At 61.1% G+C, this 22,323-nt stretch overlaps 1 protein-coding gene across 1 annotated transcript; it reads left to right on the plus strand.

Moving 5' to 3' along the window:
* Window positions 1–12,377: 12,377 nt before the first annotated feature.
* Window positions 12,378–14,099, plus strand: GRIFIN (galectin-related inter-fiber protein). The gene is made up of 5 exons (XM_060033214.1): window positions 12,378–12,563; window positions 12,806–12,885; window positions 12,982–13,141; window positions 13,660–13,826; window positions 13,954–14,099. The coding sequence occupies exons 1-5, from the start codon at window positions 12,378–12,380 to the stop codon at window positions 13,967–13,969; spliced, it is 609 nt and encodes a 202-aa protein (XP_059889197.1). The 3' UTR covers window positions 13,970–14,099.
* Window positions 14,100–22,323: the final 8,224 nt, after the last annotated feature.

Raw genomic sequence — 22,323 nt, forward strand, 5'->3', positions numbered from 1 at the left:
GGGGAGGAGGTCTCCAAGGCCAGGGTTGGGGGAGCCACAAGGGCAGAACCCTGGGCTGTGAGACTCCAGGGCTGTGTTGCAGAGTGAAGCCCCCAGAGGAAGGATGTGGTTGGAGACAGAGGGAGTCAGAGATAAAGATACAGAGACAGAGACAGTGAGACACGGAGACAACGAGATTCAGAGAAAGCGGGGTGAGGTTGACCAGGGTCCCACCCTCTGGGTCGGAGTCCTGGACAAGGGCCCAGCGAGCCCGGAGCCCCCTCCCTTGTCGCAGCAGGGAGATAAGGAGGACGAGGCTGTGATAAGTACGGTTGTCTTGGCAGTCAAAGCCTGATACTCCTCTTGGGGGCATTTTTTCCCCATCAAGTCATCCTGGGCTTGGTCCAGGGCCCTCTCCCCAAGCCCTGGGGTGACCAACACTCCCCCGCAAGACACCCTGAGGCCAGAGAAGGGTCTGCAAGGGGTCTTTCCCACAGCCTCTCCCGGAACCCAGGGCTCAGCCCGCGCTGAGCTCAGGAGGGGAAACGGGGCCTGGAGGCAGTGAGGACCGGCTCATCCCTGCATCTGGCTGTCCATTCAGGCAGGGGGTCCCCTCTGTGGCCCCCGGGGCTGTGCCTGAAGATGGGGGGGGTGGCGCCCACCCTGCTGATAACAATGGGTCCAAATCCACTCAGCAAACACCTACCGGCTCCCTGGGGCCTGGGTCAGAGACCGGGAGGGTCAGCTGTGGCCTCGAGAGGCCCCACTCTGGGCAGGTGGGAGTGGCAGAGGAAGCCATTCATCTGGGGGGGCGGGTGGTGACAACTGGTGGTTCCAGGAAGGAGCTGAGCTGTGAGGAAGAGGAAAACCGAGCCAGGCAGAGTCTGGGAGGGTTGGGGCCCCACCCTTTGTCCCCACCACATCCTCCGTGATTCTCTGACCCTCCTTTGGCATCCTGCCCCATCTGGACAGACAGATGGACAGATGTGCATGTGAGTGGATGGATGGATGGACGGACACAGGATGGAAAGGAAAGACCAAAGTTAGGACTGAGGGATGGAGAGATGGATGGTGGACGAATGATCAGATGAATGGATGGGGGCGGCAGATAGACAAAAGGATAGATAGGTGGATAGAAAGAAGGAAAGAAGGACAGGTGGATAAATGCCGGGCTGGCTGGCTGGCTGGACCAATGGATAGATAGTGCATAGGTGGGTAGATGGCAGGAGGATGAATGGGTGAATGAACAGATGCTCAGATACATGGAAGGATGAGATGGCAGGTAGAATAGCGCCTCCCCCACGAAAGACTCCCACGTCCTAACCCCTGAAACCGGTGAATACGTTGCCTTACGCGGCAAAAGAGACTTTGATGATGTGATAAGTGAAGAATCTTGAGGCGGAGAGATTATCCTGGGCCACGCAGATGGACCCAGTGTAGTCACCAGGGTTTTATAAATGAAAAGGGGAGGCGGAGGTGCTGTGAAGATTGAAGTAGAGGCTGAGTGACATCACTGCTGGCTCTGAAGACGGGGGCCATGGCCTCCAGCCAAGGAATGCAGGCCGCCTCTGGAAACTGGAAAAGGCCAGAAAACTGATTCTCTCCTAGAGCCTCCAGAAGGGACGCAGCCCTGTCCACATCTTGATTTTAACCCGCAAGACCCATCTCTGACCCACAGAACAGTAAGATGATAAATTGTGTTGTTTTAAGCCACTAAGTTTGCTGTAATTTATTACAACATCAACAGGAAGCTAATACAGATGGACAGAAGGACATAAGATAAATGGATGGGCAGGTGGGTGTGTGGAAGAATGGCCCCCAGGGCTCATTCCTTAGAGTTACACTTAAATGAACCCTGGTGCTGAGGGCTGGGTGGTGAGACCCCTGGCCGAATGGCTAAGCAAAGGTTAGGGTTTAGACGCCCCAAACTTCCAAGATAACCAGAGCCCTAGTACCTGTAAGACATAACCCAGAACGTGAGCATCAGAGCTTACGGAGAGGAACGTAGCAACACCCAGAGGCAGTCCATAGTGGGCCCTGGTCTAGGTCCTAGGGGAACCCAGATGGCCCTTGTTTGGAGGGTGCTCAGGGTTGAACGTCAGGGGCACGGAAAAGCAGCCCCCATCTCCTTCCTCCTGTGGCCCTAGTCCAGCACCTCTGCACCTGGAAAGGGGGCCTGGGGCCATGAGGAAGTGGGGCCCGCAGAGGCCCAGCTCCAGCTAAGCCAGCACTGCAGACCTGCAGGCTTTCCTCAGCCCACCTCAATGAGGCACGCCCCGGCTCACCTTCCTGTCCACATGCACAGGCACACGGACACGCGTATGCACACGCCTACCGGCACTCTCACATGGACGCCACGTGGTGGCAGGGGGAGGGGGCTCTGACCTGCTCTGCCTTGAACCTGTGACCCTGGCCACGCCCCTGGGCCTCTCTGGGTCTCCGTCTCCCCATCTGTGCGCTGAGGGGGGAGGGGGGCCAGGGGCCAGCAGGGTAGTGGGGAAGGGGGCCTGAGGCCACGCGTGGGTGGGGCGTCAGAGCCGCCAACCTGGCCCTTACTTGTGTTTCTGACCACCAGGCTTCCTTCCCCGCGCCCCTCTGGGGAGGGGCTGTAATTAACTTCTTCCTGTTCTGATCAGGAGTTCATTTCCAAAAACATATTTCGAAGGATTATTTTGCAAAGGAAATGTTTTTGAAAGAATCTCGTGTCCCGTCCCAGCCTGGGGAAGTGGGAGCAGCAGTCAGAGAGGGGACGGGGTGGAGGGGCCCTGGTGGCCGGGTGGCGGGGGTGAGCTGGCGTGCTGCACCCAGGCCCCGAGCCTGTGTCTCCGCGGGGAGGGGCGGGGGAGGGGAGAGGCCAAGGAAGTGAAAGGAGGCAAGGGGAGTGCAAGGGTCTCCACTTCCTCCCCGCCCACTCGGCCTTGCCCTCTGCCTCCCCCAGGCCTCCTGTGGCTAAGCCCAAGCTGGGGCCCCTCTCAGGGGCCTCTCCCACCATTTCAATGGGGAGATCAGCCGACCATGCCCTCCGCTCTGCACCATTCCCCCGCGCCCTCTCCCGTCCCCTGAGGGTGGCCTGGCCTCTGTCCTGGGCCCCGGAGTCCCGCCCACCCTGGCCTCCTCCAGAGCATCGTGCTGTGGCCCGAGGGACAGGTGGGCACCTGCCTTGGGTCGATCTGCCCCTCCCCTGGTCCGCTGCCCCCTCAGGGACCTGCTAGGCACTCCCTTCTTGAACTTGACCCTTGCTGGGCTTCCCCGTCGCACAGAAGGCCCTCCAGCACCACTGGAGTTAGACACACAAGTGGTTATTCTTTTCTAGTCCAAGAAACACGTTGCAAAATTCCCACCATCACAAAACAAGCAGGACCTTGATGGCGTGGGGTGGAGGTGGGGTCATTTAATGGACAGTCTTGGTTTTGGGTAGAAAACACCACGACCCCTCTCCAGGATGTGTGGGCTGGGGGCACCCCAGACCCTGCAGAGTCCCGACCCTGACCTTACCTTGCAGACCCCAGAGCAGCCCACGGCTGCCCACTTCCCCGTGCACCCACACGGGCCCCCACTGCGTCCAGGTGGCCTCAGGGTCCACCTGCTCTGGCCTCAGTCTTCCACCGAGACTGTTCCCCTCACCCACTGCGGCCGCCCGGCTCCCCCCACACAATGAGCATGTACTAAATGTTTGTTGAATGAATGATGGATGGATGGATGGATGGACCGTGCGGACCAGGCTAGGGGTCTTGCAGTAAAGACCCTTTAATGTCAAGAAACCACCCCGCAGTTCCCACTTCCCAGAATTCCAGGCTGCGCCCTGGGTCGGGGAGGGCCGGGCTCCCTGGGCAGCCCCCTCCGCCACAGTCTCTCCCCCACCCCCAGGTGCCGGCCCACCGGGGCTCTCGCCCGCCCTGCTGCTCCTCGAGCTGGGGAATTCCACAAGTTCAGCTAGTTCTGGCCACACTGCTCAGGGGACAGTCCCCAACCCCGAGTGACCCAGGGCAGGGGAAGCTTGCCAGCTGGGGGAGTGGGGAGCAAGTACGTGAAGGACACAGAGGGGAAAGAGTCCTCGCCTGCCTCTCGCGTGCTGTGGTCCTCAGACAAGATACTCAGCCTCTCTGAGCCTCAGTTTCCCCCTGGGAAAATAGAGAGCCTAAGAGAGGATTCCTTCGGAGCCTCTGAGGCCCTGTGGGGCCCAACCTGTCAGACGGGGCTGCTGGGCTGTGAGGGCCCCGCTCCCGGCACCGCTCATCCACCCAACATCCACCTTCTGCTCAGCTGCCCCCCAGCCAGCCCTCATCTCAGGGGTGCAGCCACTCCCTCCTCTGGAGGCCCACATGGCCCGCCCTTCTAAAGGGGCTGGGGGCTGCCCAGCCTGAGACGAGTGCTGGCCGGTGCCCCACGCTCCACGCACCGCCTCTGCCCCCTTCCCTGGCCCCGTTCCTCCATGCGCCTCTACTGGTCTCTGTCCATCTCCTCTTCTCTCCCTGTCCCTCTCTCTCCCTCCCTGGCCCCCACCCGTGTCCCCATTCCCAGCCTCCACCCTGCACGGGGCTCTCAGCTTGGGGTTCTGGGACTCCGCCCCCCACAGATGTCCTGGAACTGGTGGGAGGTTATTTTGGGAGCTGGCGGTTCCCCTGGGCCTTTCCCAATGATCTTGGCGAGAGCGTTCGAGGAGGTCAGCCTGAGCGGGTGGGGGGCATGTGGCGGCTGGCCCGGGGGGGCCTGCAGGGAGCATGGTGTGGGGACACAGTGACCACACTGACCTCCCGGTGTCCTGGGCGGGGGCATTGGCTGGGGCTCCCTGGCTGTGCTGGGCCAGAGCTGCCCCAGGAGGATTCTAGGGAGGGGGCAGACCCAGACCAGCTCATTCCCCACGCTGCTGCCCCCAGCATTTAGGGGGACGCCAGAGGTTCCTCACGTGGTCCAGCCCCAGCCTGTCCCTCTCACAGGTGTAGCCTCAGCTCATCTCCACAATGTCACCTCACACCGCCCCAGCCCCCGACACCCCGGCCACGCCAGCCCCCTTGCTGCTCTGACCTCAGGGCCTTTGCACCTACAGTTCCCTCTGCCTGGGGCATTCTTTCCGGGTCTCCCAGGCTGGGTCTTTCTCAGCATGAGGTCTCAAGGCAGTGGTCACCTCCCCTGAGAGCTTCCTTCCTGCTCCAGCTGAAATAGCCCCCACCCCTCCCCTCCCACCATCTCAGCTTGCGCCATCCCAGAGAAGCAGAATGCAGGCACAGATGCAACTTAAAATTTTTCTAGGGCTTCCCTGGTGGCGTAGTGGTTGGGAGTCCGCCTGCCGATGCAGGGGACACGGGTTCGTACCCCGGTCCGGGAGGATCCCACATGCCGCGGAGCGGCTGGGCCCGTGAGCCATGGCTGCTGAGCCTGCACGTCCGGAGCCTGTGCTCCGCAACGTGGAGAGGCCACAACAGTGAGAGGCCCTCATACAGCCAAAAAAAAAAAAAAAAAAATTTTCTAGTGGCCACGTTAAAAAAGTTTTTAAAACAGGCAGAATTAATTTTAATAATATCTTGTACATTTAACCCAGTATACCCAAGATAGTATCATTTAACAAGTGATCAGTATGAGATTATTAATGAGATACTTTACATCATTTCTCTGCACTAAGTCTTGTAAGTCTAGTGGGGTTTTTTGTTTTCTGGATGTTTTTGGCCGTGCTGCACGGCTTGCCGGATCTCTGTTCCCCAACCAGGGACTGAACCCAGGCCATGGCAGTGAAAGCCCGGAATCCTAACCACTAGACCACCAGGGAACTCCCAATCTAGTGTTTTTTTTACACTCACATCTCAAGTGCTCAACATCGAAGTGCAGTCAGGGGCTATTGAACTGGATGGTACAGTTTTTTTTTTAATGCTACTGTCCTATTTTACTTTCTTCCTAGCACAACTCACCATCTAGAATATTCCACGTGTAATATTTGTTGAGCTGTTTATCATCTGTCTCTCCCACCGCAATGCATGTTCTGTCGTTCTCCCCACAACTCCACGCAGCAGGCGCTCTGTAAATGTTTGGGAGCAAGTGATGGAGGGCTGCCTGGGTCAGGTTCCCCTCCCCTTACCTCACCCCTCACCGGGGAGGGGTCGTGGCCCCAGGTCACAGAGCAGCACATGGAGGTCCACTCTCTACAGAGTGGGGCCTGAACCCACGCCTGCTGTCCTGTGTCCCCACGTCTGGCCCGGTGCTGGGGGCGGGGCTCTCTGGGTCCTCGAGGCTCTGGCAGCCCCATCTTCAGGCCAGCTCTAGGATCCCCCAGCCACCGTCTCATCTAATAGGATTCCCAGCCCCTCCATCCTCAGATCCAGGCTGCTGCTGCATGTGTTTATAAACCTGGGGCAGGATGCTTCCCTGGAGGCTGCCGGAGCACAGAGCCCGTCTGGAGGAAGCCTTACAGTCTCCCCTCCAGGCCAGATGTCAGTCGGGCTGCTCCACCCTGCCCTGACGAGCCCGGCTGGCCCCCAGCCCCTCTCATTGGCTGTTGTGCCCGGCCAGTGGCCCCCTTTCTGATAGGTGTGTCTGGGCTAGTTGAGCTTCCTCCATGATGGCTGCCACCATGGGATAACTCATGGCTGGTACTGGCCCAAGGCCCAAGAAGTCCCACAGTCCACCCAGGTCCCAACCCACCAGGGCCATTAGGGAGCCCTCTCCCCCATCCCCCCCAGAGCAGCACCACCAAGGGCTTTTGGAGTCTCTCAAGCACATCCTTTTGAAGGGCTCCGAGTGACCCCTCGAGGGTCGTTCACAGCAACGCCTCACCAGGGAAACTGGTGGTCACGCTGCCCACAGTGGCCTCGGTCTCTCCATCTGTAAAGTGGGAAGGGAAGCCCTCACCCAGCAGGGCTATGAGCAGACGTGAACTCACTTGGAGGACTGCAAAGGGAGGGGCTCTTGCTAACACATGCTGAGGCAAGGAGCGTAGCTGTGGGAGCTGGGAAATGACAGAGGGAAGCTGGGGGGCCTCTATCCTATCCCCTAAACCCTGGCCCCACTTCTGCAGGGTTGTGACTAAGAACGGCAGCTCCACCAGCGACTGGCTGCGTGGACCTGGGCCAGCTCGAACTCCCCATGAGCCTTGGTTGCCGCCCTATAAAATGCCTGGTAAAGTGGAATGGGGGTGGAGCACTCCCCCTGCCCAGCCGGAGCTAAGGCCTGGCCCCGGGGTGCGTTCTGCACTCCCTCGGGGCTCCTGCCTCTGTCTGGAGAAACACCAGCCTTACCCCCACCTGCGTGGCGGCTCCGTGGCCCGGCCCACCCAGAGCCCCATCTCCACGTCCCTCCTTTGGGCCAAGTCCGGCTTTGCTTCTGTCCCCAGCTGAGCTCACAGTCTGTGCTCATTGCCCCACTTGGCGACCTCAGATGGAGAAACTGCAGCCCAGGGAGGGGCAAGGGCGCTCCGCCTGTCAGGGGCAGGTGGGCCTGCTCTGCTTTGCGGGGCGTGGAGGGAAAGGTGTAGGGCACGAGGGGCAGCCCCAAGAGGTGGGCCCTGCGGGGTCCGCGCGGGAGGAAGGCCAGGCCGACGCCAAGGGTCCTTCGGGCCGCCACCGGCCCCCCCTGCCCGGGAGAGGGGCAGCGTCAGATCTCGCAGCACCTGCTTAGCACTGTCTCCAGTGAAACCTTATCAGCCCCCGTGTGTCCCCAAGTGAGCAGATTCTCTGGATGATAAGAGATGTGGGGGCAGAAAGAATGAGACGAGGACAATGGCCAGGGACAATGCCGGGCCAAATTAGGGAGGGGACGGTGGTGCCTGGCAGGGAAGGCCAGGAAGGGCTGGACTTCAGCCAGGCCTCAGAGGTCAGCTGGGGAGTTGTCTTCCCCATCCTGGCCTCTCCCTCCCCAGGGCCTTAGCACATGCTGTTGCCTTTGCCAGCAACACTCTTCCCCCCACCCCTTCTTCTGGCTAGTTCCTTCTCTTCTGGGCTCAGCTCCAATGTCACCTCCTCCAGGAAGTCTCCCCTGACCAGCTCATATCATATACAAGTGCCCCCTGTACACGATCATCACTCCCCATATTTTCCCTTCAGAGCTTTTATCGTAATAATAACTCAATAACGTGATGTTGGATTTGTCATTTAATGTTCGCTCCCTTCCTCAGACACTGGAAGCTCCATGAGGGCAAAGACTGTTTGTCTGTCTGTCTGTCTTGTGACCCATAGCACAGGGCCTGGCAGAGAGCAGGATTCAGCTAACATTAGCTCAGTAACTGAACGGGCAGCTGGTTGTGATGTGCAGATGGTAACCCACCCAGCAGACGGATTCACGACAAACACCTGGCACAGCACTGAGCACATAGTAGGGGCTCAGCTGATAAGTGATAGCAATCGTGGCCAGGATGAGCTGAGTTCCCTTGGTCTTTCTCATATCTCCCTTCCCTGAGCCTGGGGCCTCTGTCTGCCCCAAGTCGCATGGTCATGGCATTTTCTTGAGCACCTACTGTGTGCCAGGACCTGCGTGGGCACCGGCAGGCAGGGAGGAGGTGGGAGAGGAGGTGCCCGCGTGGATCAGGCTCAGACCTGCCTCCTTCCCTATAGATCTCTGAGGGTCCGAGGCAGCTCCTGGCACGCAGTAGGGCCTCAGTGAATGGCTTGGATTGAAAATGACTTCTGTCCTGAGTGAGCGAGTGCAATTCAGAGGAGGGAGAGACCCAGGAAGCTTTTATGAGCGACTCGACTAAGCTTTGAGAGAACGGGACTGGGGACAGGTGGTGGCTGGGAAGCTGTTAGAGGATTCAGAGGGGACAGGGGAGGGAGCAACAGGAGTGCGGGACCTTGCTGCCCTCTCCCAGAAGCAGCCCTGGCAGCTCCAGCCTTTAACAGGCCTTACAGCTAAGGTCCTACGAGGGGCCTCAAAGGGGCAGCAGAGGCCAGAGCTTAGGGCCCTGCTGCCGCCTAGGCTGCCTCTCAGCGAGCCCTCGCCTCCTGGGCCTCGGTTTCCCCACCTGTGTGGGACGGTGTTTTCAAACTGCCCTCACTCTCCATTGACCCAGAGGGCATGCTCACGCCGTGGCCCCAGCAGGGGGGAGAAGAGGGGAGCCACTAAGCTCAAAGGCCACCAAGCGCCCATCCAGGGGGAGAGCTGGCCCGAAGCTGCGTGTCCCGGGCCAGGTGTGGCCCCTGCCTGGAAGCCGCTACGCCTCTCTGCCAAGTGGGGGCTGGGAATCTCCATGCTGACCTGTCAGCAAGTGGTTCCAGACCTGGGCTGGGGACGGGGCGGGGGTCGGCCCTGGGAGGGTCTTGGAATCTGAAGAGGGCTCCTAGGGCAGCCTGGCCCGGCCTGAGACCCCCCCAGACCCGGAATCGGTCATTGGTGGGCCAGGCTGGTTGCTCACGACAAGAGAGGATGGGGGCTGGAAAGAGCATGGGGCTGGGAGTCCGGAGGCAGCCCTCGCGTCCTGATGCTGCCACCCTTTGCCATGGGGCTCTGGGGAGGTGTCCCCTGTCTGTTTCCTCATTGCTCAAGTTGGCGCAATGACGCCTGACTCCACGAAGCCCATGAAAGCTGTGCTGGCCTCCCCAAAAGATGAGGCAGTCCTCGTCAGTGTCCCGGGGGACTTGTGCCCGAGGTCTGTGGGGCACCGAGGTGTGTCAGACCCTACCTGGCGTTGACAGGACTCCTACACAGCCCTGCCTCCCGGTGCTCTGCTCTCACTCTTCCCTACCACCTTCTAATTCTTATTCCCTAAGACCCGCTTTAGCTGCCTCCTCCTCCAGGAAGCCGACCCTGATAACCTCCCATCCTGGTCTGGTGAAGGGCTTCACATCCAGGGGCAGACTGCTGGGTTCAAAATCTGGCGTTGTCACTCCCTAGCTGTGTGACCTTGGGCAAGTTGCTTAACTTCTCTGTGCCCTTATATCCGGTGCAGGACATGTGATGCTGCCCGTAAAGAGCTTAGCTGAGTGCCTAGCAGCGTGAGCTCCGGGTAGACGGTGGTTATCACTATGCCATGGGGCAGGATTTCTCTTCTGGGTATCTCTGAGCACCAGCCCCATGCCTGCCGCCACCTGGCGATGGTGGCCCCAGGGCTGAGGGCGGGCCTCTGAGCCCAGGCCACCATGCTGGTGAAGATCCTCTGTGGAGCTGGGTGGAGACCCTGCTACCTCCTCTGGAGCCTATGGAAACCAACAGTCCAGGGCAAAATCGCACATCCGGGAGGAAGAGGGGCATCGTCTGGCTGGGCAGGTCTGTTTGCTCCCAGGCCCCAAGCCATAGCATAGCATAGCCCTGGCTGGCCAGCAATTCCAGGCTGGGGCACTGCCCACTGCCCCCGCCTCAGGGGCCCCTGAGGACTGGCTGGGGCGTGCCTGCAGGGCTGGGCCAGCCACGTGCGGCCTAGGTGTCCCTCTCTCCATCCCCCCAGCCCCGCTGAGGGCTTCTGGGCCCTTGGCCGTCCCCACTGCTGAGAGCTTCGGGGGCTCCTGGCTCCCACCCCACGTAGGAGAGGTTCCAAAGCCACAGCCAGGGGGTGGTGAGACCACAGCCCTGGCCAGGCGTGGGCTCATGCCAGGCACAGGTGTCACGGGGTGGGCGGAGGCCCAGAGCTGCATCATCCCAGTTGGGCTTTCTGAGGTCTCCAGGCTGGAGTGAACAGGCAGGCTCGGCCCAGGGGCTACCTCAACACAGCCCCCATTGTCCCCCGTTGATTGGGAGGCTGAGGCTTAGAGCGGGACAGGCCTGCCCGAATCAGGGGTCCTCAGGCTCCTCCCCCCAGGCCAGGGCCCGCCCCCGATGCCCAGCTAGGGCTGCAGGCCACTGACTCCCAAGGAGTCTCCGCCAGAACCCCTGCTGACCTCAAAGCCAGGAGACCACAGCCCAGGTTGCTGCGTCCAGCCAGGGCCGTGGCCACCCCAGGCCACCCTCCCCTGCCCAGGAGACAGGCACGGGGAACAGAACTGTCGCGTGCAGCTGGGACGACTGCGGCCCAGAGGCTACTAGCTCCAGGTCGCCCAGCCAGCTGGCAGCCCGTTCTGCTCCCCTGACCGTGTGCTCTGCCCCTCACTGGGCCCTGGGCACCGGCCAGTGCTGTACCCAGAGTCCAGGATCCACGTCTCCACCTGGCAGCTGGACAGGAGACGGTACAGGGATGTGCAGAGGCAGCAAGGGGCCTCACCCTCCTGCTGGGCCACTGTGGCAGGGGCTCCCCTCTCTGTGATCACTGGGGGGAGGCACGGGGGAGGGGTCTGCAGACTTCAGTCCCCAGGACGGCCACGCTGGGTTGGGACAGGGATGTGCATACAGGCAGGCTGGTGTCGGAGGCAGGAAGCCATAGCAGGCAGCCTCGCCTCCGCTGCCCAGGGCTGCCCCCTGCAGGCCCGGCCAGCCCTGTCCCATGCCTGTCGGGGAGGCCGAAACTGCCCTTCCCGGCCTTGGCCTTCGCATCACCCCCCTCATCAAAAATGACAGGCGCACGCCTGTCACCAGCACAGGTGGGAGGCCAGGCGGGACGCACCAGGGGCTGGAGGGAAGAATGGCCCAAGGGGAGTGGTGGGGTTACGCAGGGCTGGCAATCCTGGCCGAGCACCCCTCAGGCCCCGGGGGGCCAGATGCATGCCCACCCCACCGAGGCGCGCTGGGCAGGGAAAGAGCAGTGGCACCTGCAGCGCACGCGCTTACCTCGGACGTGACACCTCCCACCGCCGTGGGCGCACTGTCACACACGCTGCGTTTCCCCAGCCGCCCGGTCCCACGCTCACCACCCCCGTCACCTGCACCCTTACACACTCACCCACCTGCTCACCGTACACGCTCGCCGCGCACAGCAGCCCCGGTGCTCCCTGAGCCTGCCCTGGCTCCTCTCTGGGTCGGCCCCCCGGACTGTCCAGCCAAGAGGCCCCCATGGCTGTCCCCAAAGCCTGGGGAGACTCTGCCTGTCTCGGCTACACGCTCCCCGAGGGCCCCAGCCTGGCCCCCTCCCCCGCGCCGGGGCCCAGGAGCCAGGCCAGGAGAGGAGAGGGGCTGTGGGAAAGGCCCTCCCCCATCTTGTCCACCCGCCAGCGTCCTGGAATGTGCTGACCGCAGCGGCCCAGCCTAATCCCAGCTCTGCCCCGTGGGGCCAGCTGAGCCTCTGGAGCAGGGCAGCAGGGGAGGCGGGGCTGCGCTGGGCCGGGGGCACAGGCCGGAGGCACCAGGTGGTCTGAGGGCCCGAAGGCCGGGCAGGCCTGGTAGGCGTCCCCCCGGCCCCTCCTCGCTTGACCACAGGGGAGGGTGTGGGTCCCTGAGATCCTGGAGGCGGGGTGGGGGGCTGCCTCAACCACGCCCTTCCCACAAAAATAGGGGAGAAGCTGCTTTCCCAGGTGCCTGAAGGATCCTAAGAAGCGAGGTGAACTTCGAGAGGCAGACAGGCCCCGAGGCAATGGGGGTGCGGAGGGGCCGCCCGCCCTGTCCCTGGAGCTTGAATGGAGGACCTGCTGGTGGGGGAGGGCGAGAGGCTGAGGACAGAGGGAGAGGTGGGGGCAGGGAAAGGCACAGTGACCTCATCAGCCGCCCCTGGGGTGCGGCTCCCGAGCCCCCGCCCAGCCCGGCCCGCCTATATCCCCAGGCTTGTGCTGCTCCCAGCAGAAGCTGGAGAGATGACACTGCAGGTGGGTGAGACCTGGACCTGGGGAGAAGGGAGCAGGGCCAGCGGGGAGGGTCCCCCCGTCAGCTGTGCTCCTCTCCCACAGAGCTGCCCTCCCACGAGACCCCCAGGCTGAGAGGGAATGCTGCTCAGAGGGCCAGGGTCCGGGCAAAGTGCATGCACTTTGGGGGACGCCTGGACAAGTGGAGTACCCGAGGGGGAGGATGCCACAGACACAGGGCCCTCTGTCCCCTCTTCTGCCTGCAGTTTGAAGCCTTCTATGCAGGGGGCCTGGCCCCGGGCTGGAACCTGCTAGTCCAGGGACACTCTGACTCTGGAGAGGACAAGTAAGGGACATCGCCCTCCCCAGGGTCCCCTCTTTGGCCTTGGGTGGGTGACTACCCAGCCGTTCGCTGCTCTCACGAACCTCATGATGCCCCCAGGTTTGAGATCAACTTCCTGTCTGAGACAGGGGACATCGTCTTCCACATCAAGCCCCGGTTCTCCAGTGCCACCATCGTGGCCAACACCTTCCAGGGCGGCCACTGGGGCCAGGAGGAGGTGTCCAATGTCTTCCCGCTGGTGCTCGGGGAGCCCTTTGAGGTGACGGGAGTGGGGCAAGGCCCTTGGGAGGCAGGGGAACCCATGGGGTGGGGTGGGTGAGGCCCTAGGGGGAGGGGCAGGGAGGCGGGGGTTGGGGTGCCTGTGGACACATCAGGGCCACCTGCTGCTTTGTGGGAAGGATGCTGTGTAGCATCTAGGGCTCCCTGTATCCCTGGCTTCCAGCAGCACTGCTGTCCCCACTGGGAGCCCCTGGGGGAGGGGGCTTATTAGAGATGCTTACGGGTAAAAGGGCCAGTGCGGGAGTCTCACTGCTGGGTCTGGGGGTGCAACAGGGTGCCCACCCCCTGGCCGCCAGCTACCTCTCTGAGGAGAGAGGGAGGGACTCCTAGCTGGGGGTTCAGAACTCCCATGGGGCGGGCCTGCATGACGGCGGTTCCACGTGCTCAGGGAACCCTGGGCCCCCCGGCTATGCCTCCTGGACTCAGAGCTCTTGGAGCTCAGTGCAGGAGCAGGTCGCAGGCCCAGTGGGCCGTGGGTCACTGGCCTCCCACCCACAGATGGAGGTCAGCTCGGATGCGGAACACTTCCATGTCCACGCCCAGGAGCACAAGGTGCTGCAGTTCTCCCACCGCCACAGGCCACTGGCCGCCATCACCCGGGTGCAGGTGCTGAGTGACCACCGCCTGGCCCAGGTGGAGCTGGCCAGGAGAGGCCTGAGCTGGGGGTAATGTTCCCGCCCCGCCCCAGAGCACCTTTATCCCGGGGCCCCACTTGCCTGGGGGGGGCTGTGGGCTTGCCCTGTCCCCATCTGGTGGGGCTGGAGCTGAGGCGGGTGTCCTGGATGCTTGCAGGGACGTGGGCTACTGAGCTGTGTCTGAAGTCCCAGGATCGAGCCTTGGCCATCGGCCGTCCCTCGCCCAGTGAAACCCACGCTGGGGAAGCTGTGGGGAGAGCCCTGTGGTTCTGGCCCCCCACTCCAGCTCCACCTTCAATAAAATTTAAGCAGGCTGCAGGAGCTTGGCTACTTGGAGAGGGTGATGGGCTGGGGTGGGGTGGGGCCATTCGAAGCAGCCCTGGACATCCTCCCCAGGGCTAGGGGTCAGGGGTCCCTGAGACCTACGTCCTGGTGGTGGTCCAGCCCCTTACCTCACCCCCAGGACACTGAGGGTCTGGGGGATGCTGGGACAGGCTTGTGGGGAGGCCCCTATCTGGAGGTGGGGAGTGGTGATGAGATCCAAGGAGGGGAGGGCTCCTGGCCATAGGCCAGAAGGTCCCAGCCGGTGTTCACCCAGGACACTCATACCCTCCAGCTCCGCCCTCAGCCCCCAGCCCAGGGCAGTCTACTGAGAGGTCCCAAAGATTCCTCTTTGCCCTACTTCCCCTAGGGTACACGGAAGGGTCCCTCCTGCAATTCCTGTCCCTGCCCACTTCTGTACGTGTGGTGGGGGAGGAGGGAGCCCTGGCCAGTGAGCACAGCTGCGCGTCCCCCGGCCCCTGGCTTCCGAGCCCAGCTCACCCAACCATCTCTCTGTCCATCCCAATTAAAATGGTGATGTCACAGTTTAGGGTGAGGCTTAGCCGGTGTTCACCGTTTACAAGTGAATTATTTAAAGAAAAGTCGCAGGTCAGTGGTATCACAGACAGAAGGGTGGGGTGTAGAACCGGCTGCCTCGGTCTGAGTTGCAGCTCTGCTGCCCTGATGTGCGACCTTGGCCAAGTTCCTGAACTTCTGGGCACGAAGAGAGCCCTCAAGTCATCGGGAACGGTGAGGCTCCAGGAGCTGATTCAGGAGAAGCGCTAGAGAAGTGGCTGGCACTCGTCATCACATCACCTGCCGTGGGATTCCTGGCAGGACACACATCTGCCCCAAGCATCTTGCCCTCTAAGCTTTACAGCTGGGGAAACTGAGGCTGGGTCGGGGAAGAAGTCAGCAGCAGGGTGGGGCCCACGGAGGGGAGGGCCCAGCGACCCAGTGCCCTCTGGAGCTGAGGAACCATCCAGGGTGGGCGGCAGCTGAGCAGGGCAGAGGGGAGACGGCGGTGCCCCCGCCCCCAGGTGAGACAATGGCGGCCCCAGGCTCCAGCAGTGCAGCTTCCTTCCTGTCTCCGCTCACTTCCCCGTCTGTGTCCGTGGCCCAGCTGGCCCAGGAGCCCCTTCCCGCCCCCTCCTGCAGGAGGCCTGGCCTTTTGTGTCAACCGGGAGGGGCTGGGGGCCGGTGGGCTGGTGGATGGGTAGCCAACCAGGCCCTGGGAAGGACTGGGTTGGCAGGGAAGGGGCGAGGCTTCTCCTGCCCCTGGGGACGCCGAGCCCACCGATGGGGCTTCCCCGCTCGTGGTGCAGGTCCCCTGCTTTGCGACCTGAGCTGGCTACTCACCCTCTCTGGGCCCGGTCTCCCTGCAGACAAAAGGCTCCCCTCCTGGTGAAACTCTGCCTCCCCAGTAGCAATGCAAGGTGGGAGGGGGGGAAGGACGGAACACGCCAGGTTTTATCTTCTTCAGTTTGGGGCGGCTGCTGCTGAGCCTGCGGACAGCCTGGGCTCAGAGGCAGACACACTGACTCCGAATTTTGCTGGGCTCCACCCGAGGGCCAGGTCAGCACCATCTCCCAAGCACTTGGCCGGGTATGGAGAGCCACGCTCCTTTTACAGATGTGAAGCAGGCTTAGAGAGGGTAAGTGACTTGCCTAGGGTTGCTCAGCAGATGAGGAATGGAGCTCAAATATCTGACAGGCTTCAAGCGCGCGCGCGCGCACACACACACACACACACACACACACGCCGTCCCTCGACGTTGGCCCTGAGCTGAGTCAGCTTCGCATCAGTCCTTCTGGGGGCAAATCAGACCTCAGGGGCCGCAGGCCCACTGCGTCCTTGAGCCTCAGTCTCCCCAGCTACGAAATGGGGTGCAGGCAGCTACGGTCTCAGAAGGTCCTGCTGCAGGGGCTACGCGCCATGTGGTAACCCTTCCGTGACCTCACTGCTCTCAGCACACAGTGGAGGTGCCCATCTGTAACTGTGCCCCGTCTCAGCACCACAGCCCCTTCAACAGAACCATCGGCTCCTCCCTCGGCTCAGAGGACACCTCCTCTGGGAAGCCCTCCTTGACCTCTGCTTCCCTCTACCTCCTGCCCTAATCACACTGCCTCTTCTGGAAGTCGGGGACCAGGTCTCACTCCAGACCCCCGGCCCCAGCTGCTCCAGAGCACATCTAGCTCTAGAAATGTTTGCTGAACAAGTAAGTGAATAAATGAATGATTGACGTGGACAAAACCACTTCGAGCCTTGAACAAGTTAGCGATGGCCCTCCCAACAGGGGCTGTGGACCGACAAGGCCTCTACTGCAGGCTCCCGCCTTGTTTAAGGTGGTCCCCACACTTGGGAGATGAGAACAAACCCAACCCCTCCCCTCCACGCCCGAAGGCCTCGCACCTCCGGCTCCAGCTCTCCCCGTTTGTCCGCCTCCTTCCAATCCTGGAACACACTGAGCCGTCTCTGCCCCAGGGCCTTTGCACTGGCACCTCCCCCAGACGCTCTTCCCCAGCGCTCAGCCTGGCCGGCTCCTTCTCATTACACAGGCCTCTCTTCTAGATGCTGCCTCCGCAGAGGGACCTCTAGCATCTGGCTGAATTTATTCTCCATCGCTGTTGCATTTGTTCCCAAGCAGCAAATTATGGTTCACAGATCTACCTGCTCACAGGTTTGCCAGCCGGACAGTCAGCTCCTGGACATGGGCTGGCCGGCCTATGTGCTCACCATTGGATTTCTCATGCCTGGAACAGAGCCTGGCACACTGGAGGCACCAATAAATATCTATTAAATTAATGGAACCACACCCTGCTCGAACGCTTCTAGGGACAGGCAGCTCACTACCTACCATAGTAGCCCATTTCCCTGCTGACTGGAAGCAAATTCTCCTCCTCCCCCCATGCATTCCCGTCCCTCCCCTGTGCCATGGCAGAAGCCCCTCGGAAGGAGCCCACACATTCCTTGACACCCTACAGAGATCCAAGGACATCATCAGGGTGCTGTGTTCCAGCAAAAGGACCTGTAAGAGGTGAACCCAGGCAGCCCCTGCTCCTGGCAAGCCAAATAAAATCTCTCAGAGGACCTGTCCTCCCCTCAGTTCTCTGGGTAGTGTGTATGAGGGGCAGATCCACTGGGCTGGGCCTGTCTGAGGAGTCACAGCTGCCTTGGTGAGAAGGCTTGGGCCTTGGAGAGTTAGGTCTACAGGCTTCCAACACCACCGACTGGCCAAAGGAGCCAGGCTCTCTGATGGTCAAGGAGAGAGTTCAAATGCGCATGGGGCCACGTGACTAAATGAGGCAGATAGGGCAATAGGGACTGGTGGGGCCTGTGGCTAATGGGAAAGGACTTACCCCATTGTGTTCAGCTCCTTCCAATTACGCACAGGAAAACGTGGGTCCGGAGTGGGCAGATATTCTGATTTAAAAAAAACCTGAAGTTAAGTTGCTGTCCGATAACCTGTTTCTAAATACTGGCCACTATGTATACTAAACAAGGTATCAACCTCCGAGCTGCCCTGGGGGTGACTAGTTCAACACTTTTGCCCTGTGTCGTCCCTTCAGGACGGGGTTACAGGTCACCTGGGGCGGGGAGCCGCCTTCCTGCCCTCCCTCCGCACATTCTTAAGGCCTCTCCACCCCGTGAGGAACACACAGACCAGCAGAGGGCGCCAGGCATGGGTTTGCCTCAACCCCAGCTGCAGGTTGCAGAGACCCACTTCCAGGGCCGGGACAGGGTGGGGTCTGCATTCCTGGGCTCAAGGTTTGAGTTCCTGCAGAATGAGAGCCTGGGCCCGAGGCCAGATGCTGAGACACGGAGTATCAGGTCTGGCCAGGCCCACCCTGTCCTACTGACTGCAGAACCCAGGCCCTGGTCCTGGGCTGAATGATGGACTTGAGCAAATTACAATTTCTCTGAGCCTCAGTTTCCAATTCTGCATAGTGGGTGGGGCCTGCCAAGTGCGGCAGGATGCGGTCAGCGTGACCCCTCGCCCTCCCATGGAGGAGAACAGGGTCGGGCCGGAGCTGCTCCCTGCCAGGGTCCGTGGACGTCTCCAGCCTGGCCTGGCACAGCTGAGGGCTCCTCCCACACCACACCCCAGAATTCCTGTACCTCGGCTCACCTGACTCCTGCCTCTGGCTGAGGAATGGCTGCCACGGCTCCTTTACGGCCACAGCGAGCGCGGGGGCTGCCGGGAGAGGCTGACTCTGAGCTCCAAGTGTGTCTCAGCCTGACCCAGGAGGGCTGGGGGCCACCAGGGCAATACGCTTAGGGCGCTACAGTGACACCCTTAGTGCGGTTCCTCTCTGCTTAGGGCAGAAGCCGAGCTTGAGTGGCAAACCTTGGACCCCCAGGGCAGCTCCCAGGAGGAGGGAAGTGACTCGTAGGTCCCAGTGGTGTGGGTGCTGCCTGTCACTGGGGGCCCTGCAGGCCTCTGTGGCCAGAGGTCCCACGCAGGGACTCGCCTACAGTGTGAGGGTCCCACAGGGCTGCTGGCTGCAGCAGTGAGGGGAGCAGCCCCTATGCGGCAAGGTCTGCTACATCAGTGAAACGAAAAGTATAGCTATGCAGATGCTCAACATGACTGACCGTCTCTGGAGGGACTTGGGAAACCTGGCTGCAGGTGACCGGGACCTGCTGGGCTGGAGCAGGCTGGAGCACCCATCTTAAATATTCATTTTTAATTCCCCCCAACATCTCGTCGTGAAAATTTTCAAACACGTGGAAAAGTTGAACTAATTTTCGGCAAACACCCAAGTACGCACTATCCGGAATCGACAGTTAACGTTTTGTTCCACGGCTCTGTCGCATATGGGTCCGTCCTGGACTCGCATACATCTCAAGGTAACGGGTGACACCAGCCCTTCACCCCGATACTTCAGCACGGACATCCTTCACTAAAGTTCACTACTTGTTTAGGGCTCTTCTCTCTTGAAGCCTCAGTTTTGCCTTCTGCAAAATGGGGTAACCACCCATCCCTGTATGCCTGTGGGGGCCCCAGGGCTGCCGGGCGGAGGACACTTGGCCCGTGGAGAGCGGCGAAGCAGGGCAAGGTATTAACACTAGTGGGAGGCTGTGGTCAGACCTGTTGCTTGTCCCAGCTCCCCTCCCCCCGCTGGCTGGGGCCCCTGACCCCCCCAGTCCCCGTGTATCACAGCCTTGGGTAAGAGGCGTGTCCCTCCCGAGCTTACCGCCTCCCCACCCCGTGGGCTGGAGCTGTCTTTTCAGCACCAAGAGGCCCTCGGCTCCAGCCCCCTGGGTGAGGGTCCCAGGCAAGGTCAAGCCCCCACCCCAGCCCCATGAGCAGCAGCCCTTCCTTGAAGGGCGTCTCATGGACGTCAGCTGACTCGTAGGAGGTGGGGCTCCTCAAGTGGGCACTGAGCCCACAGCCCTGTCTTCCGGGTCCACTGGTTCTCCTGTGGGAGGTTGAGCAGGTGCTGGTGGGGGTGCCTGACCCTGGGAGAGTCCACTCTGGCAGGTAGCCCGGCAAGTCCTGGGGGCGTGGCTTGTCCCCATGGGAGGCCCATGGCGGTGGGGTCCTACGGAGAAGGGGGTCAGCCTCCCGTCTGGGTCGTGGCCCAGGTTTTGGGTGAGGGTCACTGCCTCTGTGTTGCAGATGGGGGTCCTGCTGGCATCACTGCGCTGCAGCCCTCACCCCCCAGCCCCATTTTTGGTGCCCGTGGGTAGGGAGACCAGATGGGAGGAAAGTCCCCTCCCCAGACCTCCCTGGCCCTCCGGCAGGGCCTGGGTCCCAGCACTCCTCCCCAGGACAGGCAAAGCAGCCCAGAGCACCTGGGTGGGGGGCTGAGGAGGCTCCAAGTAGAGGCGAGAACAGCAGGGAGCAGATAAACTGGGACAGACAAGGGCCACCCCCCCAGCCCTCCCCCTGAGGCCCTCCCTCCCCCCTCCTCTGAGGCCCCTCCAGTGGGGCAGGGTCCCATTCCCAGCTTGGGGGGGGGGGTAGCACCTCTGACAGTTACATCCTGTTCCCTGGGGGAGGGGCAGCTTTCCTCCAGAGTCTGGGCCACACTCCCAACCCCCCACACTCTTTCCCTCTCTGTTTACTGTCCCTCCCCACTTGGGGTCTTAGCGATGATTTCAGGGGTTAAAGGAAGCCCAGCTCCGGGGGCTCACCTTGCTGAGAGGGGGCTCGCTCATGAAAAGTATGAGAACTGTGCAGGTTGGGTCATGGGGCCAGGCCTCCAGGGACTCAGCAGAGCAGATGTTCTTTCTAAACGCTTAGAGGTTGACCCCTCTTATCTTATTGGTCCCGTTGTTGATTTTTATAGATGAGGGATCTCAGACACAGAGAGGGGAAGACATCGGCCTAAGGTCACACAGCATGTCCTTGGCAGAGCTGGGATTTGAACCCAGGCAATCTGGTCCCCGAGTCTTTTAGATATTTGTGTGGGCGTGGTTGGGGAAAAAAATATATATATATATATATTCAGTGCTATTTGTATTGCTTTTCTCCTTACTCCTTTTTTAAAAATGAGGCCTCGAGTTTGCAAATGTGGGTTTTGTAAACACAGTTTGGGGAGGGTGACTCTGACCACACGCTCATGCCCAGTTCCTGCCAGGCGGAGAGGGGAGCCACTGGGACAGGCAGGTAGTGGGAAGCGGGCAGAGCCAGTGGCCGTGACGCATCCAGGCTGTGAAGGCGCCCAGGGGAAGGCTGGAGGGGACCCTGCGTACCCTGGCCAGCTGCCCAGCACATCCCGGAATTTGGAGAAGGGGGCAGCCTCCTTCCGGGGGCACCAGGCTCTGCGCCTGTGGAGGGGGCAGCGCAGAGGGTGGCGGCGGGGGAGGGGTGGAGGTGTTCCTGGGGCCTGTGGGAAGGCACTGCCCGTAGCACGGTGACCCGGCCGTGCTCCCCCCTGAACCTGGCTGTGGTCTCAGGACCCTGGAGGCAGCTCAGCTACCCTCACCTCAAGCCCAGCCCTCTCTCCAGCCAAGAGCTTCGTTCCTTGCAGTGAGCATTGCCCTCCCTGACAGCCAGCCATTCAGAGCCTGCTAGCCGGGACCAGTTCCAGCCTGCGGGACAAAGCGGTAACCAGGGCCCAGGCCCGGCTGACCCTGGATGGGCAGTTGGCTCTGCTGCCTGGCAGGGCCCTCGCCATGGTTACGGCCCACCCATGGCTCTGCTCAGAGGCTGGCATTGTTTGGGAGTCAGAGTGTGGCGAGCACGCAAGGGCCAGGGCTGGCACGCTGACAAGTGCTTTCCCACGCTGCCGCCTCTCAGCAGCCCTGCGGCGGTGAGCGGGCCCTGGCTTTGGTAGGTGGGGAGGCCTGGAGAAGAAGGGCACTGCGGAGTCAGGGCCGGCCTTGGCCGAGGCTCTGAGTCAGGGCTTGAGGCAGTCAGACAAGGAGCGGTGTCCCGGCTTTGCAAGGGAGCGTCAGCAAAGGGACAGTATTACTGTGACTTGGACCACGAACACATCCAAGCCAACGCTGGCGGCTTCACCAGTTCCTGTTCCCCGGCGGACAGAGTCCGCGCTGCTCGCACATCCTCAAGTCTCCAAGCTTTTGCTCCCACTGACCACTCTGCCTAAATGTCCTTCTACCAATTCTATCCCTGGGCACAAATCTTCCCTATAAGTTGTCACCTTCCTTAACTCCTGCCCGTGCAGCGAGAAGGGACAAAGCTTCACTTGTCCCTTTCCAAACACACAGCAACTTCTCTTTGGAGACTTGTCCCTCCCCTGCGCAGTGTGGTCTCGGGGTGCAGAAGATCCCACCTCAGAGGCTGAAGGTATCTGGAGGGTCTTCTGGCTGGACCCCTCTTCACCCCTTGGAACGGCCAAGGATGGGCCATTTGGCGACGTCCGCCAGGACTTGGGTCTGGAACGAAGGATGCGAGGACGGGTCTGCTGCTTGCACCGGCCATAATGTGGTGGCCACAAGGTTAAATCAAACACAAAGAGAGAAATAGGAAAGCAGGGAGTTCCCTGGCGGTCCAGTGGTTAAGACCCTGAGCTACTGCAGGGGGCACGGGTTGGGTCCCTGGTCAGGGGACTAAGATGCCACAAAATAAAATAAAATAAAAATAAAATCCAATGTCTAATTGTTTTTTAAAAATCTTTAAAAAAGATACGAAAGCAGCAAGAGAAAAACAACTCTTGCATATACAGGAGCAACAGCGGGATGATGGCTCACTGCTTAACAGAACCAAGGGAAGCCAGTGGAAGGACGTGTTCAA

Source organism: Delphinus delphis, chromosome 15 (assembly GCF_949987515.2).
Source record: "Delphinus delphis chromosome 15, mDelDel1.2, whole genome shotgun sequence".
Lineage (NCBI taxonomy): Eukaryota > Metazoa > Chordata > Mammalia > Artiodactyla > Delphinidae > Delphinus > Delphinus delphis.

Coding starts and splice junctions, on each gene's coding strand:
- GRIFIN (XM_060033214.1), top strand. CDS start 12,378: ATGGAGGACCTGCTGGTGGGGGAGGGCGAGAGGCTGAGGACAGAGGGA. Junction 12,564..12,805: donor CTGGAGAGATGACACTGCAG/GTGGGTGAGACC, acceptor TTCTGCCTGCAG/TTTGAAGCCTTCTATGCAGG. Junction 12,886..12,981: donor TCTGACTCTGGAGAGGACAA/GTAAGGGACATC, acceptor TGATGCCCCCAG/GTTTGAGATCAACTTCCTGT.